Source organism: Haliaeetus leucocephalus, unplaced genomic scaffold (assembly GCF_000737465.1).
Source record: "Haliaeetus leucocephalus isolate CR32 unplaced genomic scaffold, Haliaeetus_leucocephalus-4.0 Scaffold556, whole genome shotgun sequence".
Lineage (NCBI taxonomy): Eukaryota > Metazoa > Chordata > Aves > Accipitriformes > Accipitridae > Haliaeetus > Haliaeetus leucocephalus.
Genome location: NW_010972992.1, coordinates 4,644,897 through 4,667,608, shown reverse-complemented (window position 1 = coordinate 4,667,608; position 22,712 = coordinate 4,644,897). Strand labels below are relative to the sequence as shown.

Here is a 22,712-nt window from a genome sequence, read left to right as displayed (position 1 = left end):
CAGTGCATTAATGTCTGGGCAGCAACAGGCAACCCACTAGTACTGCTTGTGTGGACCAGTTTCTGGGTTGGAGACTTCAGAATGGGAACATTTTGAGGCCAGGACCAGGATCAACCTTTTTATTGTTGTGTTTTTTTTTTTTTTTTACTTAAGAATAGCAGAACTCCAACTCCTGCTGGAGGCTTTTGTTGAACAGAATATCTGATTCATCCACAGGCTGTGTTTTTGTGGTCACACTGGAATAATTTTCAGTTCTGAAGCAGTCAGAGAGAAATCTTGCTATTCTGATTGACAAACCAAAACCAGCCTGGTTAGCTGAGTTGTTAAGAGGATCTTGTTTGTGTGTGTTCTGGTACTGGGGAAAGGTGGATGCGTTCTGGTGAGCTCTTAATATAGAATCACAATGTTTGCTGGAGCCGAGCTCTGCAGAAATGGATTTTTTCCACATGATCAGCTGCAGCTCTGAGTGAGGTGCCCAGTTCTCATTTAAAATGATTGGTAAGAGGAGGTTACAGTCAGAGTGCACCCTGGTTTTTGTTTTTGATTAATAATCTTTTAGCTTGCTTTGCTTATAGTACTCTGAGGTTAATTACGTGCATGTTGTTTGTCTGTGCAGACTGTCCAGAGCAGATAGGTGGGACTAAATCATTTACTGCCACAAAAACAGGCATGTTTGCAGACTGACTGGGATGAGTCAGAGGGTTAATGTCACCCAGAGGGTTGGCTTTCAGTGTTTCTGTAAGTCATGCAGGAGATATTTCTGTCCTTACAATGCTGAATCGTTGCTTTGCTGGACCTTATCCACCAAAAATCTTGCCTTGCGTTTTGGCAGGCTCTGCACTGTGGTTTGATGTCATTTACTCTGTTAGAAAAGGTTATTGCTGGTGGTGGTGTTTAGTTTGGCTTTTCCCTATGATCTAGAAGCTGATGTCTCAAATGGGATTTTACTGAAGATACTCAGTCTAATCAAATCGACTCAGAGGTTTGTGAGAGGCCACTTGGAAGTGATTAATTTTGTCGCATTAGAGGAAAATGCTGACTTTGCTACCTCCACCAAGTCCTTTGGTGTACTTTTGGGGTAAGCCGGATACATTCTCCAGAATGTCTCAGTGGAACAAAAAGATGTCTCACTGTGGTTCCCTTCAAATATTACGCTGTTTGTGGGTGCGTCTCACTAGAATTTTGCCTTGCAACCTCTCGGCAAGTCGGTTTCTGTGCTAGCGTATGCTTAAGCCTTGGTGTTTTCTGAGCAGCTGAGTGAAATGCTGGTGTTGCTGAAACTGTTATACGAAGGAAACTGTTTCATTTGGGGAACCTGACTGCAGGAAATGTTAGGTCACTTGTGGAGTATGTCTGTCTGCTCTGGCAGCAGGGAACTGGGTTAGAGCAGGGAGATGGCTTCTCTTTCTTGGCCATGTCCCAGTCACTTTACTTGCTGGAGTCTCCCACCTCTAAAGTGAGACTGGCTTGTGTGACTGGGTTGGACTTTGGGGTTTTATTTTGGGGGGTGTGGTGGGGGGTTGGCAGCATGAAGTTTGATTTCTATAAATAGCGTTTATTATTGTACAAAGGAGCCAAGCCTTTTCTTCCTCTTATCAGATATATCTAGCATTCTTTGCCTAGTTTTCTGAAGTCACACTAACTCTGTGTTCCCTGTTTCAAAATTAAGGTTCTTCTCCCTCCCCTCAAACTGTGAAATACCTGAACTTATATATATCACAGCTCCTTCAAATATCATTGAGTGTAGAGTCGCAAGGCCTTACCAGAAATGTAGAGATTCTTCAGCTATGCAAAATAGCAGGTGATGAAGTTTTAGATGTATTTTCAGGGAGTGTTTGGTGCCATTCAGCACTACACAAAAGACCCCAGGTTTTGGCAAATATCTGAATTTGATGCCGTCTTGTACTCTGATTTTAGGAGAACTTAAAAGGTAAGCAGACAGGCATGGCTACCTGGGGTGGTATAGTCTTTACAGCACCTCTTTGGTGAGGGGGTGCCTACATACTCTTGAATGATAAGTTACCTGCCTGTAGTATTCTGTGTAGCAATTTGCTGACTTGGAAAAGATCAAGATTATATAACTTCTTATTCCTGGCTATTGTTAGGGCTTTGCTTTGCATGGGGATATCTCACTTCCTTGTTAGTTCTTTTCTTCCCTTCATCCAGCCTTTGCAGTTACAGCACCCAAATGAGCTGCTTTCTTTGCTTTGCAGGACTGCCCAATTGCGTGGGTGAATGTCATGCTCTTTGACTATAAGGACCAGCTGAAAACAGGGGAGTGCTGCTTGCACATGTGGTCCTCCTTTCCAGGTATGTCAGGAGATAGAGCTGCTGTATTGTTTTGCATCTTTAGTCTCCACCATAAGGACAGTAGATGCCCTGCATTCTGCATTGCTGTCCAGTAGTTGTAGGAGTGGCCATAACAGTTCAGACTGGCAGACCCAGTACAATTACTGCTCTATATTGTGATGGCATCTAGAGCCCTGCCAAGATGAAGGCCTTGCTTTGCTTGGCATTGCATTTATGAGATAAGAAGTTACTGCTGTCCTAAAGATGTCATGTATACATTGCTCGTGAGAGGTCAGGAAAATGAAGTGAGCTGCTCAGGGCTGGGCAATGTCCAGTGACAGAGCTGGAAGCTTCCTCTGCTCTGCTTTCTGGACCAAAGCTTCGGAAGATTTGGGTTCATGGGTTTATGTACTTTGCTTTTCAGATGAGAAAGGGGAACTTCTGAACCCCATGGGCACGGTACAGTGCAACCCCAACACAGAAAGTGCAGCAGCTTTGGTCATCTGCTTCCCCAGTGTTGCATTCCATCCTGTGTATTACCCATCATTTGAGCAGGTAGGGGACATGGACACTTTTTTTGGAAGGCTTAGACATTCCCTAGCTTTGCTGGTGGTGCAGGAGCATACAGTGTCACTGTCCCTTGGGTAGCTGTCGACAGGGACTGGGTACAAGCAAACTTGATGAATAGATACTGTTAATTGAAAATTTGGCTTTTTCTCTTAACTAGTGGACCTTTGAGTGAATAATTTTCCAAGCTGTGAATTCCTGTGAATTACTGAGGTAAAGCTGCTCTCACAGATGAGCATTTGTTTAAAAAAATGGGTTTAACTGAGCTGCCTTTAAACTGCACGCAGCATTAGGCTCTATAGGAAGGAAGAGGAATAAAGGGGAAATGAGTGAAAGTAGACAGCTCCCTCCCTTTCAGCACAGAGTGATAACATGCTGTGTGGTATGGGGATTTTCCATCTGTCACAGCAACTGGTCAGACACTCAAAGTGGAAGAAGAAATGTGCCCGTTACAGGGAAGAAAGGAGATCTGCTCTGCCAGGGACATATACGCATGCTCCTCCCGATGCGTGTTCTGGCTCAGAAGCTTTAACGGATTGTGCCAGTGTGCAAGGTGGCTTGGGTAGTGCTGTCTGCTTGGCAAATGCACGCCAATTCTAAGAATCTGGAATGGCTCGTGTTAGCCTGGAGCTCAGTGACCCAGAGCCCCTGTTCATGAACTATGTGGGTGTGCAGATGTGCCCCTCTGGGGGAAAGGACTCATCCCTTCGTTCTTGTTATTACCAGGGAAGGGGCTCTATGGGCAGTTAGGTTACACCTCTGAGCAGAGGGGTCCTGCTGAGTACGTTACCTACACTTGGGCTGTGAGAGGTGTGGTTCCCTTCTCCAGAGGTGGCAAGTGACTGATCTCTAATGCAGCATAAATGCCTGAAGTGATGGTGAGCTAGAAGTACAGAGGAAATGAGGAGCCTTTCTCAGACTCTTTATTTGTGTCCCAGCTGCTGGAGTTGGGGAGGAATGGAGAACAACCCCGTGCTGCACCAGAAGATCCTGAGGAGGTGAGTCTTCTGGCATCAGTTTTTCGGCTACGTGCAGGCTATGCGCAAGCCTGGTTTCATAGATCAAGTTATATGTTTCCACCTTACCCTCAACCAGCTTTTTTTCACCGAACTGGGTCGTGCCCCAGTCCTACAGGGTTTCTCTGGGCTGAACAAGTCCTCTGGGTTGAGACTGAGCCCTGTGTATGCTCTTTCCTGTGATTCCCATGAGCAGAAGCTGCAACTGAAGGAGATACTGGAGCGGAGGAGCCACACAGAACTATATGAGCATGAGAAAGACCTGGTGTGGAAGATGAGGTATGATATCCGTGACCAGTACCCACAAGCTTTGGCAAAGCTGCTTATCATCACCAAATGGAACAAGCATGAAGATGTTGCCCAGGTGAGGACGTGGGGGTTGGCAGCCAGGGCTCCCTTTTTGATCCATCTTTCAGTGTCTGCATTCCTGTGTTTGTGTTTGGGAGGCCAACTTAGCAGGGGATGTTTTGCAGTGCCCCGGTGCAGGTAGTTTTCTGTTCTCATCCAGTCACTGCGAACTTATGGCGAGTGGTACCCAGCTGAGTTGAGGGTTGGCTCTATGTGCTCTCCCAGACTCATTACTGGCCAACAAGGTCTTGCTTTATTCCCTCTAGAAACCGGAGGCAAGAAAAAGTGTTTAATTCATGGCAGAAATAGGATCTGGATTGGATATTCTTAACTGATAGTGAGAGACCAGTACAAGCCTACCTCAGGGGGTCAGAGAATCTCTTCCACCGAGAACGTCAGACATCAGTTTAGGGATGCTGTTCTTACTTCAAGAGCTTTGACAGTACCTTCTAAAGGTCCCTTTCTAGTCTACATTATTATGCTGCAGAAAAGTGCTTTTCCCAAAGAGCTTATTCCACTAATTGTGGTACAGCAAATGTAACCCTGTGGTGGACTTGGATGGCTCCTCCTGTCAGCCTTGCTGGAAAGTTTGGACTGATGGTTTTTGACCTGGTGTCTGCAAGTTGCTCTAAGGCATCTATAAATAGTGACCCCCCACAAAGGAGCTCTTCTTCCATCACTAAAATTTTAGATTTATACCAATTGTCATAAAAAGCTTGTTCCTTTTTTTGCTATTTCCACCCCCCCCCCTTACAGATGATTTCCCTGCTTCAGACCTGGCCAGAGTTGCCTGTCCTGAATGCCTTGGAGCTGCTGGATTTTAGCTTTCCTGACCGTTATGTTGGTTCCTTTGCTATCAACTCATTAAAGAAGCTGACGTAAGTGTTATCCACAAGGGATATGCAGAGCCCCTTTCTATTTATGTTTAGGACTGCTGAGGGGAACTGTGAACAAGGCTGACAGTCTTGTCTCTGCGGTTTTTGCAAGTATGCTTGTTGCAGTAAAGATAAGGTTGTCTTTTATTATTCCTTTCTGTCCACAGAGATCATGAATTGTTCCAATACCTGCTACAGCTTGTCCAGGTGCTTAAGTATGAATCCTACTTAGACTGTGAATTAACCAAGTTCCTGCTGGACAGGGCGTTATCCAACCGCAAGATCGGCCACTTCCTCTTCTGGCATCTGAGGTAAAGAGCAAATGTTTTGGGCTTTTTCTCGGTAATCGAGTGAAACCAGCATTTACTGGTTTCCTCATTGCTCTGAAGCGATACAGTAAGCTTGTCTGTATGTATAGATGTCAGGGTGTTTATTTAAAGGCTATTGGCTGTCTTTTAGCTAGTGTCTTTCATCAAAGCATTGGTGGGATTTCCTTGCTGTGATTATCAAAACCCAGGAACTGCTGCTTTTTACTTTGGGAGACTGAATAAGGATTATTCCAGGAGGACACACAATCTTTTTTAATTTGTTTGTTATTTTTTTCTTTTGTTGTTGGGGTGGTGTTTGGATTAGGTTCTGTTTTCCGAATTTGTGTATATATACACACATGCCTGTGAGTTGAAATGTACTTTGGACATCCATGGCCACCTGCCAGTTCTGAGCCATAGGCTCTGAACCGTCCTTGCTCCTTAAGTAATGTTCTTAAAGGAGTGGTTAGCAATTCAGTCATTTAGAAAGATGTCTCATCACTTCAAGCAATGGTTTTTCTGCATCACCTTCTGGGGGTGAGTGCATTTTTTTCCCCTCCCCAGTACGTAGAAAAATCTAAAGAGCAGCTAATATTCTGCACCCTCCTCTCCCTCCCTCCTTGTGCTGGCATGAATGGGAGAATTAGTCACTCACTGCAGTGAGTCAGAATTGCTTTAACCTCCCTTCTTCCGCTAGGTCAGAAATGCATGTTCCTGCAGTTGCCTTGAGGTTTGGCCTGATCCTGGAAGCATACTGCAGAGGCAGCACCCACCATATGAAAGTTCTGATGAAACAGGTAAAAATTGCTTTTAGCCGTAAGGTTGACTTCCCTCTTGCTTGGAGCTGGTTCTCAGCTGCTAGCTTCTCCAACTCAATGTTATCAGTAATATAAAAAAAAGCCTTTTAACTAACTGCTATATTGATTTTGGCATATCCTAGTAAGAGCCTGGAGTTCCCCTTCACATGTGACTTTGCTCATCTCTTACTCACCCGCACATGTCCTAAACTACACTATGTGTCTAGAATGGTTTGAAATGTTCAAGGACCACTGCTTTTATTAGATGACTTAAATGAGTTACCATGGTAGTAGGAGCTGATCACAACTGGCTGTCTGATTTGGGGCGGTGCAGTCTTTCCTTCAGTTGCTGTGTCAGGCAATCCTGCTGTTTTACCCACTCTCTAAAACTTCTCTGTTATCTATCAAAGATCACTGTACTTAATTCAGAAGTGAGGGACTCATGTATACATGTTGTATCTAACATTTGCCCACAAACCGGTGCTGCTTCTATTTTCAAGACTCAGTGGCACTTTTGCATAACCAGAACTCCTCAAAAGCATTGAAGGGCAGGGACTATAGGTCTCATCCTCACTTTTCTAACCAGTGCACCTCACTTCTTCCTTTCGTGCTTGATAATGTGCATTGTTCCTGGTGCAGTCATTACCTTGTGATGCATTTGTGCCTAGCAGAATATCCATAACTGATTATGGATCTCCCTCAAGCAGATAGTAGTAAATTTGTTTTGTAGCAATGTGTGAAACTGCCACAAGATGAAGAGAAGGTAAGAGATACAACCAAGGAAGGTTTACATTTCACAGTAGATTTTAATAGTTTTTAAACTTTCTCCAGGAATTTCCTATTTGTTAACCCTGTTCCATCCCTTCCTTTTTTCAGGGAGAAGCACTCAACAAGATGAAAGCTCTGAATGACTTTGTTAAAGTGAGTTCTCAGAAGGCCACCAAGCCTCAAACCAAGGAGATGATGCATATGTGCATGAAGCAGGAAACTTACCTTGAAGCACTTTCCCACCTCCAGTCCCCCCTGAACCCCAACATTATCCTCGCTGAAGTGTGGTAAGGAAGATAGCTGTATCTCTTAATTTGTGCCGCAGGCTTTGTTCAGCAGTAGAGCCAGGCTTCTGTTTACCCCAAGGTCCTCTTTCCTCACGGAATTCACCAGTCTGTTCGCATTTGTAAATGCAGTTGAATTTGCAGCTTAGATGGCTGCTGCTTTTTTAATAGATGGAAACTCTGATGGTAGTGTTCTTGTTTCCTCTAGTGTGGATCAGTGCACCTTTATGGACTCCAAAATGAAACCTTTATGGATTGTGTTTAATAACGAAGAGACAGGTGGAGGTGGAGTGGGTATTATTTTTAAAAATGGAGATGGTAAGTCAAGTCTTTAAAGGATATGTTTTCACAGGCGTAATAGTTTCAGATATTTATTGTGGCGAGTGGGCCTAAATATGTGTAGATGAGGACTACCACCGTGTTTGAGTTTTTTGTCAGTAAGCTGGAGATATAATAAACTCTCCTCTCTATTTCTGCTTGCTGCCCTCTTCATTAAGATTTTAGCACAGTAGTAGCTGGATAACCTCACACAGTAAAAAGAAACCCGGTGTGAGCTCTGAAAGAGCTACAGCAGTCCAAGCTTTGTAGGGTTGGAGTGGCTGCTGCTCAGCGTTGTGTCTAGACAGATGTTTTCTAAGTTGCTACATTGACTACGTGAAGGGCTTTGGCAAAGTGAAGTAGCATATACCTCCATTAGTATAATCATGTCCAAGTTAAGGTATCTGGTATGGTGGCTTTACACTATTAGTGGACTAGTAAACATTGCCCTGTGCTGATGTTCTTTACTAGCTCGACCTAGCAAGTGACAAACATGGCAAAGGCCCCTCTAGCAGCCTGCTTCAGGGGCAAAACAAGTGCCACTTGCAAGAGCACAAGCTGAGCGGAGAATGAGAGGTACTTATGACCCTTTTTTCCTTGGTAATGCTGCACAGATCTTCGTCAGGACATGCTGACTCTGCAGATGATCCAGTTGATGGACATCCTGTGGAAGCAGGAGGGCCTGGACCTGAGGTGAGTAATGTATGCACAGTTGTCCCACCGCAATGATAAATTGCGTGTGGTGAGGCCATTTTGTCTGTAAGCTTATTTTGTCCCCGACAGGTCTGTCTAGTATTCCGTGAGCAGCTAGTCAGGTTTTGTGGTACTGAGGAGTAGAAATGCAGAGAAGATATGGAGTAGATAAGGCAGACAAGGGAAAACTTAAAAGTCAACTCAACCCAATTCTGGGCAAGATTTCAGTGGAAGGGTTTCTTTCATCTCTGCAGGATGACCCCTTATGGCTGCCTCTCCACAGGAGACAAGACTGGACTGATAGAAGTAGTCATGCATTCAGACACCATTGCCAACATCCAGCTGAACAAGAGCAACATGGCGGCCACTGCAGCCTTCAACAAGGATGCACTGCTGAACTGGCTAAAATCCAAGAACCCAGGGTAAGTGGGCTTACCTTTTACTCAGTGCTGCTTTATTGCTTCCTTCCATCTAGAGCTGTTTCTTCGGCTTCGCTCAATTTTTTCCTTCAGTTATGCGTATTCCCAAGCTGTCCCACAATATCTATGGCTGCTTCGCTGCCTGGCACACTGGAAGGCATCATGTGGATCTGTATGGGTCTTGAGCAGAAATGGAGGCACCTGGGTTACTGTGTACAAGGTTTTTGATCTTTAATCGCTTAAGGTAGCACTGTTCACAGGCTGGACCCAAACCTCGATCTTCCCATTGGTCACGTTAGTTTCTCCAGAGATAGCGTGGTGGCAGCTGGAAAAGGGGCAGGAGCAATGCCAAAACTGGGAGGAGAAAAAAGCAAGCAGCACAAAAGCTGTGTAGGTTGGGGTATTACAAGATATAGAAACAGACAGCAGCAATACATCAGTGCTCCTCTGATGTAGCATTCTGGGAGCCTGCTTCTGTCTTCTGGATCTGTGGAGATCTAGAAATGAGTGAATTTAGTTGAGACTAAACCATTTTTGTTGAGACTGTGGACACAACCTTATCCGGACCTCTCCCATTACAGACAGTTGTTATTGCAGCTAGTTTTTGCAAAGGATGGATGGGAGTACTGCCTCTGGAGAGCACTACAGAAATTCAAACATGTGATTGCCTTACCTTCTCCTGCAGGTTTGCATGGGGGAAGCTATAAAAACAACTTTTCCAGTGGTGACGTACGGGTGTGCAAAGTAAAAGTTTCTTTCAATCTTTTTCTCACCCTCTTCAGCGATGCATTAGAACAAGCTATAGAGGAGTTCACTCTTTCCTGTGCTGGGTACTGCGTGGCAACATATGTGCTGGGGATAGGTGACCGGCACAGTGATAACATCATGATCCGGGAAACTGGACAGGTATGGGGATTCACTGCTGCTGTTGAAGTACTGGAAGAGGGGCATGAATGCTACTTATACATCCCAGTGCAATCCTACTGCTAAGGAATGTACCTCGCCTTCCGGCCGAGAGGCAGACTGGACAAATATTCTCAATAGCTTCTATCATTAAGAGGGTAAATACAGTTTTATAATTTGAATTACAATTCTGTAAGCATCATTGCCATCAGCTGCTGCTGTTACTACCAACTTTGAAATTACAGTGGAGCAATTTATACCTCTCAGACCTAAAATTGTCTGCAGATGCACACTCAAGCACTGTACTTATCATTCTGAAGACTTACTTGGCTTCAGCAGTCACAAATCGCTTGTAGTTCCTTGGTAAGATCCTCTGTTACCCAAGCTGATATATTTATAGTCTTCCTCCTAACAAAAATGTTGTTTTGTTTTGTTTTTTAAAAATGAATGCAAGTGATCAGCATGGTTTTAATTTCACATTGATACCTGTACTGATTCCTCTACTTGTCTTCTCATGCACCGTTTGGAAGACAAAAGGCAAAACTAGGAAAAAGAAAATCCGTTTGTTAACAGGACATGTACTAAACCACATCAGTAATATTTTGGTAGAGGGGGAAGTCTAAGCTATCTTTCTTGTTTAATTGTGAATTCTACAAAGCCTAAACCAACCCTGTGCTATATGGTGCAAGGTAAGTCTCCTGCAGGTCCAGTGAAGTCAGCCAGTTAGTTAATATTTGAATGTACGAAATTGGCTGCTGATGTTTTTGACACTCATATCTCTCAGGTATGGGCAACTGCCTGCCTGTACTCTTTCTGTGTAGCATCCCGCTCCTCTACATCTTATTTCTTGTAAATCAAGCAGTCATGGTGAAAGAAACTTAGTAGTGCCTTTGTTTTGGGGTCACAGCAGGGACAGAGACACTGTGTCATTTGCTAACAAGACACTAACGTCCCTCCCTGGGCTGTGACTAGCAGCAGCCCCTTTTCTAGGACTGTCCTCTTCTCCCCATTAAAAAAAGTGCTGGGCAGGGGCTTACAAAACTGTTTTTGCAGAGCAGAGGCCAAGCAGTTGTTTGTCCACGTGGGGGAGCTGATGCCCTGCGGTATCAAACCCGGGGTTTGAGTATCTGGGGTTTACAGGGGCTCTGCAAAATTGTCATAGTGTGCAAGGTTCTGCACAGCATCCTCCTTCCCATCGCTGCGCTAGTGGTGGAACGACTGCACTGTGCTTGGTATTTAAAAAAAAAAAACAAAAAACAACAAAAAACAGGAGGGGGAAAAGAAGCCTTACCTGAGCAAGTAATATTTTGTAGCAACTTCAAAACAGGACATCATCTTTCCACTCACCGTCTGGGATGGCAAACTCCACTGGTAGGGTGCCCATTTTAGTTCTCTTTCTGCTTCTGCTAGTGAGACTCTAAGGCTTTACAAAAATCAGAAATTTCTTCAGCTATACCAAGTATTGAAGAGGTAAGTACCTTTTCTGCCCTATTCAACATCCAACTACACTAGAGAATATCGTGGCAAGTAAATATTGCCTCTTTTCCCAAAGGAGTGCCATGGGAGAGGTAGTTTTTCTCCCTCCGCAAATCCTATGGTCAATATCTTTTGAATACAGTAACTGTGAAGAGAACTCAACATTGATCAGCTAAAATAGATACTATTCTGAAACCAATTTTTTTTCTTCCATATTTTCAGCTGTTCCATATTGATTTTGGTCACTTTTTGGGGAACTTCAAGACTAAATTTGGTATTAATAGAGAACGTGTTCCTTTCATCTTAACTTATGACTTTGTGCATGTCATCCAGCAAGGAAAAACTAACAACAATGAGAAGTTTGAAAGGTAAGTGTTAGCAGTTAAACTTAAGCTTTTTAAGGTCTGAATTTTCGGAATTTATTTCCACCAATGATATGTTGCCTATAGCTGTCTATACACACAAAAGCAAGTAATTTATCTACCTGTTAGAGAAGGTGAAAGAGCGGGGTAGTCATCAATGCAGACAGCAGAGTTCAGACTAATAAGTAGTCTTGCTTTATAAAATGGTATAGCTTGCATTCTTCATTCCTTTGCCTCATCTTCCTTTCTGAACAGATTCAGGGGTTATTGTGAAAAAGCCTATATGATTCTGAGGCGCCATGGTCTTCTCTTCCTGCACTTGTTTGCACTGATGAAAGCTGCCGGCCTGCCAGAACTCAGCTGCTCTAAAGACATTCAGTATCTAAAGGTAAGAGAAGCAGAGCCCAGATATGGTTAAAACTGAGTACCTGATCTTGTAGCTCAGTGAGGAGGAGTTCAGTGTGGAAGGGCATATTCTTAGAGGCAAATGAGCTCCAAAAATCACGAGTAGACATCCAACATTAATGCGCAGGACATCAGAAATGCCAGATACTGGTCCTCAGGAGATGACTTCAGATTCTTCAGCATAAAGGCAGTAGGTACCTTGTAGAAGCAGTTTGTGGGGAAGGAGACAGAGCTCTGTGGATGTATGTAATTTCCTGTTCACGGCTTGTCCCTTAAATTATAACAACCTAGCCGTGGCCAACTGAAATACAGTAGCTTTGTACAAGAGCACTAAAAAAAACCCCTACTGTTTCCCTATACCCAGTGTAAAAGTAGGATGCACCTATATAAATACGAAAAAACCTTGTGCCACTATAGTAACTATGAAAAACAATTAATGGCCACTTGGTGCTCCTTTCAATGGAGTACTTTCTTAGTGAGTAAACATCTTAGTAGTTGAGCAGTTAATTGTTCAGTTGCACTTTCAGTGAAGCTACGCTGATTTCTGCCTCTTACCTTCAGGATTCCCTAGCTCTCAGCAAAACAGATGAGGAGGCACTGAAGCACTTCAGACTAAAGTTTAATGAAGCCTTGCGAGAGAGCTGGAAAACCAAAGTGAACTGGCTGGCGCACAACGTATCCAAAGATAACAGACAGTAGAGCAACATCAGCCCGCACACTTGCTCCAAGAGAATGTAATACGTGCACTGAGTCCAGCAATTGTAGACAGGTTTTTCAAGACTGATGAATGTTGCCATGTCGAAGGTCCCCCACCTGTGTTCCCAGAGGTCAGACACTTCTGCATGACTGAAAAATTGTTGCGACTGTCATCAGCCGTGTAATCATGTCTGCTGTAGATCTTTGGGGGACAAGGAAGAGACATGAGGCAATAAAATTACTGCATACAGTGAAAGGTAGGTAGATGTACTGTACCCTTAAGAACTTAAGCTTCAAATACATCTTCTAATGGAAGAGTTCAGGCAGTTATAACATCCTTCCAGTGTGGTAATGTGTGTATTTCTATTTTCTTGAAAATTTAGCTGAACACTGAGGACCTAGTATCCCTGTAGCTGTTATATAATAGCCCATCTTCTAGGTCCCCACCATTACAGCTCAGAGACATCAACTTCACCATGTGATTGCTCCTCCTACCCTGTTTCAGTGTACACCAAGGTAGGTCAGCTTAAATCACCACTTAAGCTGACTTGGACAAATTGTTTTGCTCTGCATTGTGACAGGGTAAAAATATCCGTGCTGTCATATTACTTTCTCTCTGCTACAGAGGCCAAAGTGTTCTGAAACTGAACTGGAACCCATATATTGCTGTCAAAAAACTGATGCCACAAGAATGGGATTGGATTGACCAATGGGTTAGCTATTTTTGTTTGCTTTCTGAAGTCAGACTTTAGTTGAGCCTCAAGCAATTCCTGGGTTTCTGCGTTTATTCTGTTTTTAAGCCTGAAAACAGGAAGATTGCATTTTCAAAATTGGCATGTGATGGTTGCTACACGTACCTCCTGTTGGGGTACATTAAAGCTACTTTGCCACCTGGTTTCCCTGTAATACGTGCATGCAGGGCACTGACCTACACCTACGTAATCACTGGGATACAACACTGTTAATTCCAGTGTTAGCTGGGACAGATGGTACCGCTCTGTGTCTGCGTTATTTGGCCAGTCTGCCTTCCTGTGTAAAGATAGAGGAGTGCCAGATGAGTGGGTTTAACACTGAAACACTTACAGTAAGTTGCATCTCAACTCTCATCTTCTTACAAATTTGTTCCCAGTTCCTTTCTGCACTCTTCCTCCTTTCAACCATGGTACACGACTCCTCGTCTGTTATTAGAGCTGGTGTGTAAAGACTGCGTGTCTGTACGGGGGTTCAGCCAGACAGCAAGCTGCAGTCATCTGTGCTGGTACCTAAAGCAGGACAAACTGTCTACTCCAGCCGCCTCCTGTTCTCCCTGCTGCCTCTGTCTCCTTCCCAAGCAGAATCTGCCCCAATCTCCCACAAGGTGCTGTAATCAATCACTTATTTCTACTCATGTGTCATATTTTTGTCTCCAGCTAGTGTCCTCACCTGGTGAGCAGTTCTGAGCACTGGTGTTGCACAGGGACAGATGAACAGGAGCCACTGCTACCACTCAGTGCCTCTCACGTGAGCATAGCGAGGTGCATCGAGCAGGCTGCAGCCTACAGGTCAGGCTGGAAGATAGGTGCAGTAGCATGGTTAGTACCTGCTTCCTTTAGCAGTTCCCTGGGGTGCCTCCTTACATTCCCCCTGTTCTCCACAACACCAGGTTCCTACAGAGGTGCTATTGTTCCTGCCTTTTAAGGAATAGCATAGTCTAATTTTCAGGACACCCCTGAAGCTGAATCCTGTATTTGATTTGTATGCCCTTAATTAGGTTGAGCAATTTTCTTTTATTTACTCTTACTTATGTAGGTTAAAAAAAAAAAAAAATCCTGTTTCTCCAGTGACAAGAGATGTACATATTGTCAAATGATGGACTACTTTCTCTCTCGTGTAAATTTAGCTTTCGTGTCTGGTTTACAGTAATTCCCACACAACCAGCAAGTTTAGGACAGAAACTGAACTGGCCTGTTTATTCGTGCTAGATCTTCCCTGTCACAGGATAAATTTGATTTGCTAGTATTATTTGTATTGATAGTATTTTTGCATCCAGTACATAGGTACAGCTCATTCCTGACTTGCAGCTCTTTCTAATACTTTAAAATCAGGTACCCCTGTACTTTAGAAGAATGCTACCCTGTGCTGGCTGTTTAAGTCAACTTTTTTTTTTTTTTTTAAGAGGGTATGTATGTTTAAATATATTTGTTCTTTATTAGCTGCATAGCCAAGTTAACACTGCCTGCCTTAAAAAAGTAACTTCTACCCTAAGTAGAAATGAATAGTAGTAGGTAATACTAGGTTTGGTCAGTGAATAGAATATGAAACACCTTTAATAAACCCTTCCCTCATTACCTTTACATACAAACAGATACTAGCAGACTATGATTTTAGTGTTATGCTGTTACTAATATAAATTCTGATTTAAAGTACTGTTTCTTTTCATAAAAGATGTTACGCTAAGAAGTCTATTCTCTGCTGTTTTGTATGTATTAATATAAACCAGGTTGCCTCTCATAGAGCACCTGTTACTAGAAGCAGCAGTTACATAGAAGACAACTCATTTTAACTTTCTATAATCCGTGGAGCTCCCCTTTTTCTACACCTGTGGCTGAGAAGTGGCCAGAACATTTCAAGATAGAATGGTGTGTACCCTTCCAAGGGAACCAAACTACTTATTAACACGTTCCTCGGTAACAGTTCTTCAGCCTATTGTTTAATAGTAAGTAGTACTGAAAGTATGTTTGCAGCAAGTAGTAGTTTTTGCTGTACTGTCTGAGTTACAGACCCTACTTAGCTAGAACTGAAAGTTAGCTTCCTGTCACTATACATTTGACCATAACACTAGGAAAACAACAGTGAATAAATGTGTACAAACTGACCTGCAGGAAACAAAACACCATCTTGACTGCAGCCAGCACTCTAGAACTGCTGCTGCTGCTAGAGATTAGACTAAAAGAAATTTCCTGTAGTCTTTGAGTATTGTCCTTTATGAAAGATGAGCTCTCTGCACTGTGCTATAAATTACTTTCACTGATGTGGTTCTCCTGAATCTAGAATATTACTCACGATTTTCTTGAACTGAACAGCAGGTACTGTCTCAGGTTTCAAATAAAATCAAAACAGTGAATCCATATTTGCAATTACAAGTACAGTATTATGAAACTGCACTGGTCAACAAATTATGAGAGTAAACCATCAGACTTTTTTTTTTCCCCAGCTCTTTTAAGTATTGTAATTTTCCTTTCCTGTGCCAGATTATATAGCCTCAAGCTTCAGAGGCTAGGAAGGTGCTGGGCATCACAATTTAAATTAGGAGTAGAGAGATGCTTGCATCTCTTACATCTGATTAAAAAAAAACCATTGCCATAACGACTTGGACAAATGCAAAAGTTTCCATGGGGTTAGCAGATTACCATGTGTCAGCTGCTCTACCACAACTGATGGTGAGCGAAGCGAACCCGTGCTTTCACAGCAAGCTGCTGCTGTACACCATCTGATGACTCTGTTGCTTACCTTATTTTCTTCCCCCAGAAGAACAGGTCCTATGATGCTACTTCCCAGTTAATGCAGGACTAATGCACACAATGAATGTCTAGTAAGCACCTTGTTTGTGCATCAAGCCTTTCTGTCACCTACCCTCTAGGACGATGCTCTTCTAAGGTTCCATCATTGTCCTGTAAAGATTTGATGCCATCTTTTGGAATTCGAGGATTTTTTTTTATTTTTTTTTTTTTTTTAAGAGCCAGATTTGTGGAGACCAAGCATTCTGCACCCAAGCTTCATGGAACATATAGAAAATTTGCCACAATCATGGAATAAAGTAAGGGTGGCAGTGGTCCTGCTGAAATACTAAATAGTAAATGCAAAAAGGAAAATAGAAGCCCAACACTCAAGCTGTAACAGTTGTTTTGGTATTAAAAGAAAACACTGTAGGATTTAGAGCTCTTTGCGCACTCATCAGACAGAGAACAGTCCTGCACCCATCTAAATCACTGCTCCCTTGCTAGGGAGAGGCAGACATTTCTGACCTCTTTGTGTTCCCTCTCTTGGGGTGCTATGTCCAGACTGTTTGCTTGCAGAGTTCCCTGTGGCCAGACAACTTTGCTCCATTTTAGAGAACAGATAAATATTGCTATTTCCTTCCTCACTAAACTAATTTACAGAGCAAAAAGTATACAAAAATATCAGGCCACGTGCAAGCTGAGATGCACTGAAACCATAGCCACCTCATCAGTGGTTTGTACGTTCTTGTGGAAGGGAAGAAACATACTACAATTCCATAACTGTAAAAACAATTCTTTTACATTGCCACAAACTGGTAATCCAGGATCCTGCCTGTCATACTGCAGCAAGGCAGTCTTACCTCATAGTCTCCTTAGTCACACTTCTTAGTCACTTGGTTTGCAGACTCGCAGCAGTTCACACCTTCAACCATTGTTTTGGTAGTGTTTCCAGAAAACTCGGGCCCTAATACAGTTTTACAGAAGTACAAAGCAGCAGTGGCTCATGTCATCTGTCCTTCAATTTTAAAAGTGCAATAAAACAAAGTTGTATCAGTGTAAACTGCAAGAACTGAGCAATTCCAAAGGTGTTTCTCAATCCAGCACAGTTTTACAGAGAGGTTGGTTACTTACTTAGTCTAGAAAGTTGACTTACCTACAAGAAGTAAAAATATCAGTGAGTCATCAAGTAAACCTTCTTCCTTGTACACCACTGGAATAGCATCTTGAATGAAACTCTGATGGCTATACTGGGTCAGCAAAGAGCCTTTGACTCCAAATTTACAAAACAGCAGCTCACCTGATCATTTTCAGCAAGTTGAATTGTACTGAAGAGTGAAACTTAAATCACTTTCAAATATATTACATTTCACTCTAAGTAGCTTCTGATTTTATAAATATGCTCAAAGTGATACCCCTTTCTATTTCTATTTATTTAGAGATGTTTCCATGATTATTTTTTTTAACTCTGTACAAAATGATTGTGCTTATTCTGTTGCCTTTGAAAAAAGAAGTATTTTTTTAAGCCAAACAGTGGTTCTGTAAGAAGAGAATGTTTACATGTTTAACTTTTCAGTTGCTTTAGGTACATTTTTTGTAAGTAAAAAAATAAAAAAATGATTGATAAATTGTACACACATGCTGCTGCAGTCTTTCTATGCTTGAGATCAATGAAAACAAACCTCTTGTACTACCATCAGCAAAGGGGAAATTAACACACAGTTAAAATAACTTGATTCAACTTTGTTCTGTTCAGTAAGAAATAAATGCAAACAACCTTTAGAACCAGAAATTTATTGTAGCTTATAGACTTTCCAAACTGACCTGTTACCAATATACACATCTGAAAAGTTATACCCACAGTGGCTACAAACTGCATCAGGACGTTTACAACCTTTCAGTATTACCATTAAGTCATGATCAGTTTTGGTCTAAAATACAGCAGCTACAGCAACAGTATATGGAAGGATAAGTCTTCTACACATTAACACAGGACAACTGTCAGACATAAGTTAAAAGTTTCCCAGTTTACTTAAAACTAGCAGTTATATTACCACATAAGTAGTCAAAACCATTTCCCCATTTTAGAAATCTAAAATTTTACATAAAAAAAACAACCCCAAAAAACGGTAAGCTAGTTGTGTGGGTTCTCTTCCCTGCTTCCAGGTCCATCTACTAGTGTAAAAGGCACTCCGCAGTCAAGCGTTACCCCAGATAAAGCCCACCGTTAGATCCCATTACACACATCACTAGGTGAGAATTAGGTCTGCTCTGAAAATCAAAACTATAGAAACATTTGGATCAATCCTTATCTTTTATCTCTTTGAATTATGACCCTTTGTGCCCTACCCTTTGGCTTGCTTGTTGCTCTTCTAGCACGCTTACCCAATGCAGCGTGTCCCTGCTGTGTACTGTCAGCCACTAACTAGCCTGCTATGAGAGGTGTGGTCTGTGCACCTAGAACAAAGGCAGACTACATACAAGATAAAAACTGGAACTTTGCTTACCGTGCTGAGGAGTGAATGGAGTCCTAGTCTCCTGTTACAAGCAAAACAAGTTACTCTGTTTAGTCCACCTCCAAATGTAAAAATCAAGTAAGCAGATAGATACTCATTATTCAAGGCTCTGCATAAGACCAAATAAAGTTAAATGAACAAGACCTGCCTTACAAAAAAAACTAGCATCCTCCACCATGGGGTCATAACTTACTTTTCGTACCTTTCAGCTATTTCTTTAGAAAAGTCCTTTGCAATTCCAAGATTGAACTTTGATCAGAAACAACCAAAATCATCTGCACTTGGAATAATATTAACATGATTCCCAAGGTCTTCTGGTTGGATAATTTATGCTACAGTTTTTTCACCAGCAGGAAAACACATTTACTAAGTGTAAACAAAGGCTTAATACACCAACAGTCCAAGTTACTGTACAAGGGGCTACAGGGAATGAGCAGGAGTGTGTTTAATAGAAATGATATCAGCTATGCCCCAAACCCTCCCACTACCAAATTAAGAAAAACTGAACAGCCAAAAAAACCAAAATACCCATCTGTGTAGACTGGTAGCCACGGTGCACAGGTACACAGGTCTCAGGCTTTCCAGCTTCAGTTACCAATGTAACAATCAATCACCTAAATGAATAATCCACCCTGTCAGCAGTATGAACAGACCATCATTGTACTACAGGCAGCCTCACTGTAATTAATAGGAGCTGTGGCAACACACCACAGCAACAGCACACTAATTTGCCCACCATCCAAGTAGTGTTTTTTCCCAATAACTTAAAAGCCCTTATGCCAAGACTTGGAGGAAAACAAAAGAAAAAAGAAAAAACAAACAAACAACTGTATTGCACAGGGCAGTCGAACCTCTGCGGAGGTTCCTAAAGCCTTTACAATTTCTCACAAGCTTGTCTGTTCCCTCTGCAAAAATAAAGGAGATTAAAGAAAAGGAAAGAAAAATTAAAGAAAAAACAGAGCGGGGCATGAGTGAACATATGGCAGTCAAGGCCAATGACACTGTATTACTGAAACATCTACACTAGATAACTGTGCCCGTGCTCCTGCTGCAGTAGTATTGAGACTTGTAATATTTCATGCTGCATGATTTTTTACTTTACTTTAGCATGTTTCAAACCCCAATCCCTGTTTTCACTACCACAAATGACATAATTACATAATTCCAATATATTTACAAAATATTAAAAAGTCTGTTAATCTTCTACATATTAACCTCATTCTGCCACTTTACACATGCACTAATTTGGGAAAAAAATTAAAAGGAATCAACAGGCTGAAATGAGCAGCTTTACCCTTTGTCAACAAGCAATCTTTGCATCTTTTAGAAAGAGAAAAAAGAACAAAGCCAAGTTTGTTTCACTGAGCAAAAAAGACAGTTCAGAAATTCATGTGCAATGGCTACGGATCTGTAGAGTCACTTAGCTGAGATGACATGAAGAAAAAAGTGCAAGGTGGTTCCTCACATAGCATAAAAAAAAAAATCCAGTCACTGAGGCATGGCTGAAGGAAAAGAGGTGCTAACTACAATTCTAGAAACAGCATCAGGAACTAGCTGACATATCACAAACACTGGGATGTGTGTGGGTTGAATCTACTGGCCAGAATGATTTTTTTTTTTTTTTTTTTTTTAAACACCACGAATCCTTGGTAACAATGGAGTGTATTACAGTGGAGTCTTCTAGAGCAGAAACGTAAAGACAAAGGGAACAGCTAGAATCAATAACTGAGGGTAGAGTCATCCCATTCCAGCTGTTGCTGTCTATTAACATTCTGTTGGTCCTCCTCCTGCTCTCCCTCTTCCTCCTCACTGCTTTCAGACTCTGCACTAGTGATGTCATCTTCTTCTCCATCTTCACTTTCTTCTTCCTCTTCCTCCTCTTCCTCTTCACTGCTGTGTTGATCCTCGTAAGTCTGTTAAGACAGAAATTAGCTGTTGATATCATACTGGCCAAAATTCTTTTTATTCTTTTGAATTCAGGCACAAGGCACTATATTGAGAAAGAGCTATTACAGATTCCTTACTGTTTTTAGAAGGTCAGTAGTAATTAGGCAACCAGCATAGAAAAAGGAAATAGTGCTCTTTAAAATAGCTGTCTAACATTGCTATCAAAGCTGTCACTAAACAAACTAATTCTGAAGTGTGATCCAGTACTTCAAATTCTACTGGAAAAGGATCTTTTAGTAGGGTCACACAAAGAGCATTAAGGTTGCACATCTTGATTTTCTAACAATTCAGATGTCAACCACAGGAGAAAGAAACATCATGAACACAGATGTTTTGACAATAAATTCATGCAACTCTGGAAAAAAGCAGACCATGGTTAAGGTAGCATGCAGCATGATAAACACTAGTGTTGGACACTGACCTGTAAAATCCAATTCTGTATCATGAAGCTATAACCCATACAAGTTCCCAAGCATAACTGCTCTTGGCATTTGTCGCTTTGGCGCATTCATTAAAATTTCACAATTAATGTCTCTACTCTGTGTTCAGTGGTCAGTTTTGCTCTGCTACTCTGTCCATGTACAATCATACCCGTTACAGCCGCAAAAGGGCATGTTTTTGATAAGAGCTGAGACACCAGCTTTACCTCCATGGGGTTCACAGTGATGGTCAAAGCAGAGTCATCCCAGTCCATCTCATTTTCCTTTCCAGTGTCCTGGTCACGCATTGTTCTCTGATGTGCCGCTCGGATTCGGAACACTCCCAGAATAATCATAAAAACCAGGAAACTGACACAAACTACAATCACAACAGTGGCTGTACTTGGAACAACTGCAACAAGAAAGTAAAAGGAGTTTCTTAGATGATACTGATAAGTAACTCTTACACAATGCTAGTAACTAGTCCTCTGTTCCCATCACCTGCAAGAGGGAAATGGGCATGATACAAATATTATATGTAGCTACAGAGGCAGTTTGTCTAAGGCCACTTAAAAAGTCAGTTGGAGAGTAAGAACTAAAACTTAGTTCCTTAAGTATAATTACATCAATCTGAAGGACTGACAACACATGGAAAGCAGATTTCACCACACACAGATTCCTCTCCAGAATACCTATTTTTCTTCCTCTCACATCCTGCATGCATGCCAAATTAATGTAATTAAAACACAAAGGACAGATACCACGACTCACCAAGGGAATAATGCTGCAGTTCTTCCCTCATGCCATTCAGAAGAAATACTGTCCCAGTTCCTCATGGTCCTTTACCTAGGTCTTACAGTCCCCTCAAGACTATTACACCTCCCATTTTCCAATGTACACACACCAACAGAAAACTCTCCTGCTGCCAGGAAAAGGTACTTCCTTGATCTCTAGTAATCCACTCCTCCCTGCTTGAGCAACAGCAGAACAGGACCGAGTAGCTGCTTAGACCATTAGTCCAACACACTGGTTTAAACTCTGGGAAAAAAACTCTGCAGTGAGAAGCCTCTGTGACATTTTAATGCCAGAAAAGAAAAGAACAGCTGAACTTCAGTGACTGAAAATTCTTACCTGAAAATGGATGAGGGTTAGCCAAGTTGTGGCCAGAGAGATCAACAAATGTGTGATGCACTGGATGAACAAATTGTGGTTGTGCAGCTATGTGATTAGCATGTTCAACTGGGTTAGCTGTGTGGATAACATTCACCTAGGAACAAAAAGAAAATGTTAAAACTCCAGAAATGCAACAGTTTACTTGTGAAGAAATAGAGAGAAAGAAAGAAAAAAAAATCAAATCTATTTCCCAGAGCAGATATCCAATTCTCCTTCAACACAGCAATGGCTTGTCTCAGGGGACAATCATCCCAATCAGTAGCTCCTCGTATGTTATAATTTCTTGTCACAAAACCTTTCAGTTTCACAGCTCTCAAATCTGTTTTAGTTGGTCTGGCAAGTTTGTGTACAGACACCAGTATTTCAGAATAAAACAGATAAAGCCAGTTTGTGATCAAATTTGGTAGGCATCCATTTTAATCCTGAAATAACAGTATATACAAAGACATGTAACCATGAATTACATTTTCTTCATTCCCATCTTTTCCTATTCTGCTGTATATCTTCAGCTAACAGCAAAGAAAAAAAATCCGTATTACAGTCAAAGGGTTAAGAAAAACCCCTTATTTTTAAAAGTTTAACCCCCACTTAGCATAACTGGCTTTTAGGTACAACTGCAAGCTCATGATTTGCACAGCATATTTCATGTTTCCTTGC

General features: G+C 41.9%; 2 protein-coding genes across 10 annotated transcripts in view; one reads left to right on the top strand and one right to left on the bottom strand.

The window, feature by feature from the left end:
- PIK3CD (phosphatidylinositol-4,5-bisphosphate 3-kinase, catalytic subunit delta) overlaps positions 1-21,752 on the top strand; it is a 30,319-nt gene extending 8,567 nt beyond the window's left edge. For 2 of the 9 annotated variants that reach the window (XM_010577356.1, XM_010577355.1), the window contains exons 10-24: positions 2,214-2,310; positions 2,714-2,844; positions 3,795-3,854; positions 4,069-4,236; positions 4,977-5,098; positions 5,263-5,406; positions 6,101-6,200; positions 7,077-7,255; positions 7,461-7,570; positions 8,185-8,263; positions 8,518-8,685; positions 9,465-9,588; positions 11,284-11,429; positions 11,679-11,811; positions 12,390-15,098. In XM_010577356.1, coding sequence (XP_010575658.1) covers positions 2,214-2,310; positions 2,714-2,844; positions 3,795-3,854; positions 4,069-4,236; positions 4,977-5,098; positions 5,263-5,406; positions 6,101-6,200; positions 7,077-7,255; positions 7,461-7,570; positions 8,185-8,263; positions 8,518-8,685; positions 9,465-9,588; positions 11,284-11,429; positions 11,679-11,811; positions 12,390-12,527 — 1,899 coding nt within the window. In that variant the 3' untranslated portion in view covers positions 12,528-15,098. Of the gene's footprint in view, positions 1-2,213; positions 2,311-2,713; positions 2,845-3,794; positions 3,855-4,068; positions 4,237-4,976; positions 5,099-5,262; positions 5,407-6,100; positions 6,201-7,076; positions 7,256-7,460; positions 7,571-8,184; positions 8,264-8,517; positions 8,686-9,464; positions 9,744-11,283; positions 11,430-11,678; positions 11,812-12,389; positions 15,099-21,174 lie in introns of those variants that run through there. The other 7 variants (XR_774970.1, XR_774972.1, XR_774971.1 and 4 more) reach the window with 7 other exon arrangements.
- The window catches only part of CLSTN1 (calsyntenin 1), a 46,426-nt gene continuing 41,492 nt past the window's right edge, over positions 17,779-22,712 (bottom strand). Inside the window, exons 17-19 of the mRNA XM_010577527.1 lie at positions 22,014-22,149; positions 21,110-21,294; positions 17,779-20,429 (exon numbers count right to left, since the gene is read on the bottom strand). Of these exons, the coding sequence (XP_010575829.1) occupies positions 20,235-20,429; positions 21,110-21,294; positions 22,014-22,149 (516 nt within the window). The 3' untranslated portion in view covers positions 17,779-20,234. The remainder of the gene's footprint in view (positions 20,430-21,109; positions 21,295-22,013; positions 22,150-22,712) is intronic.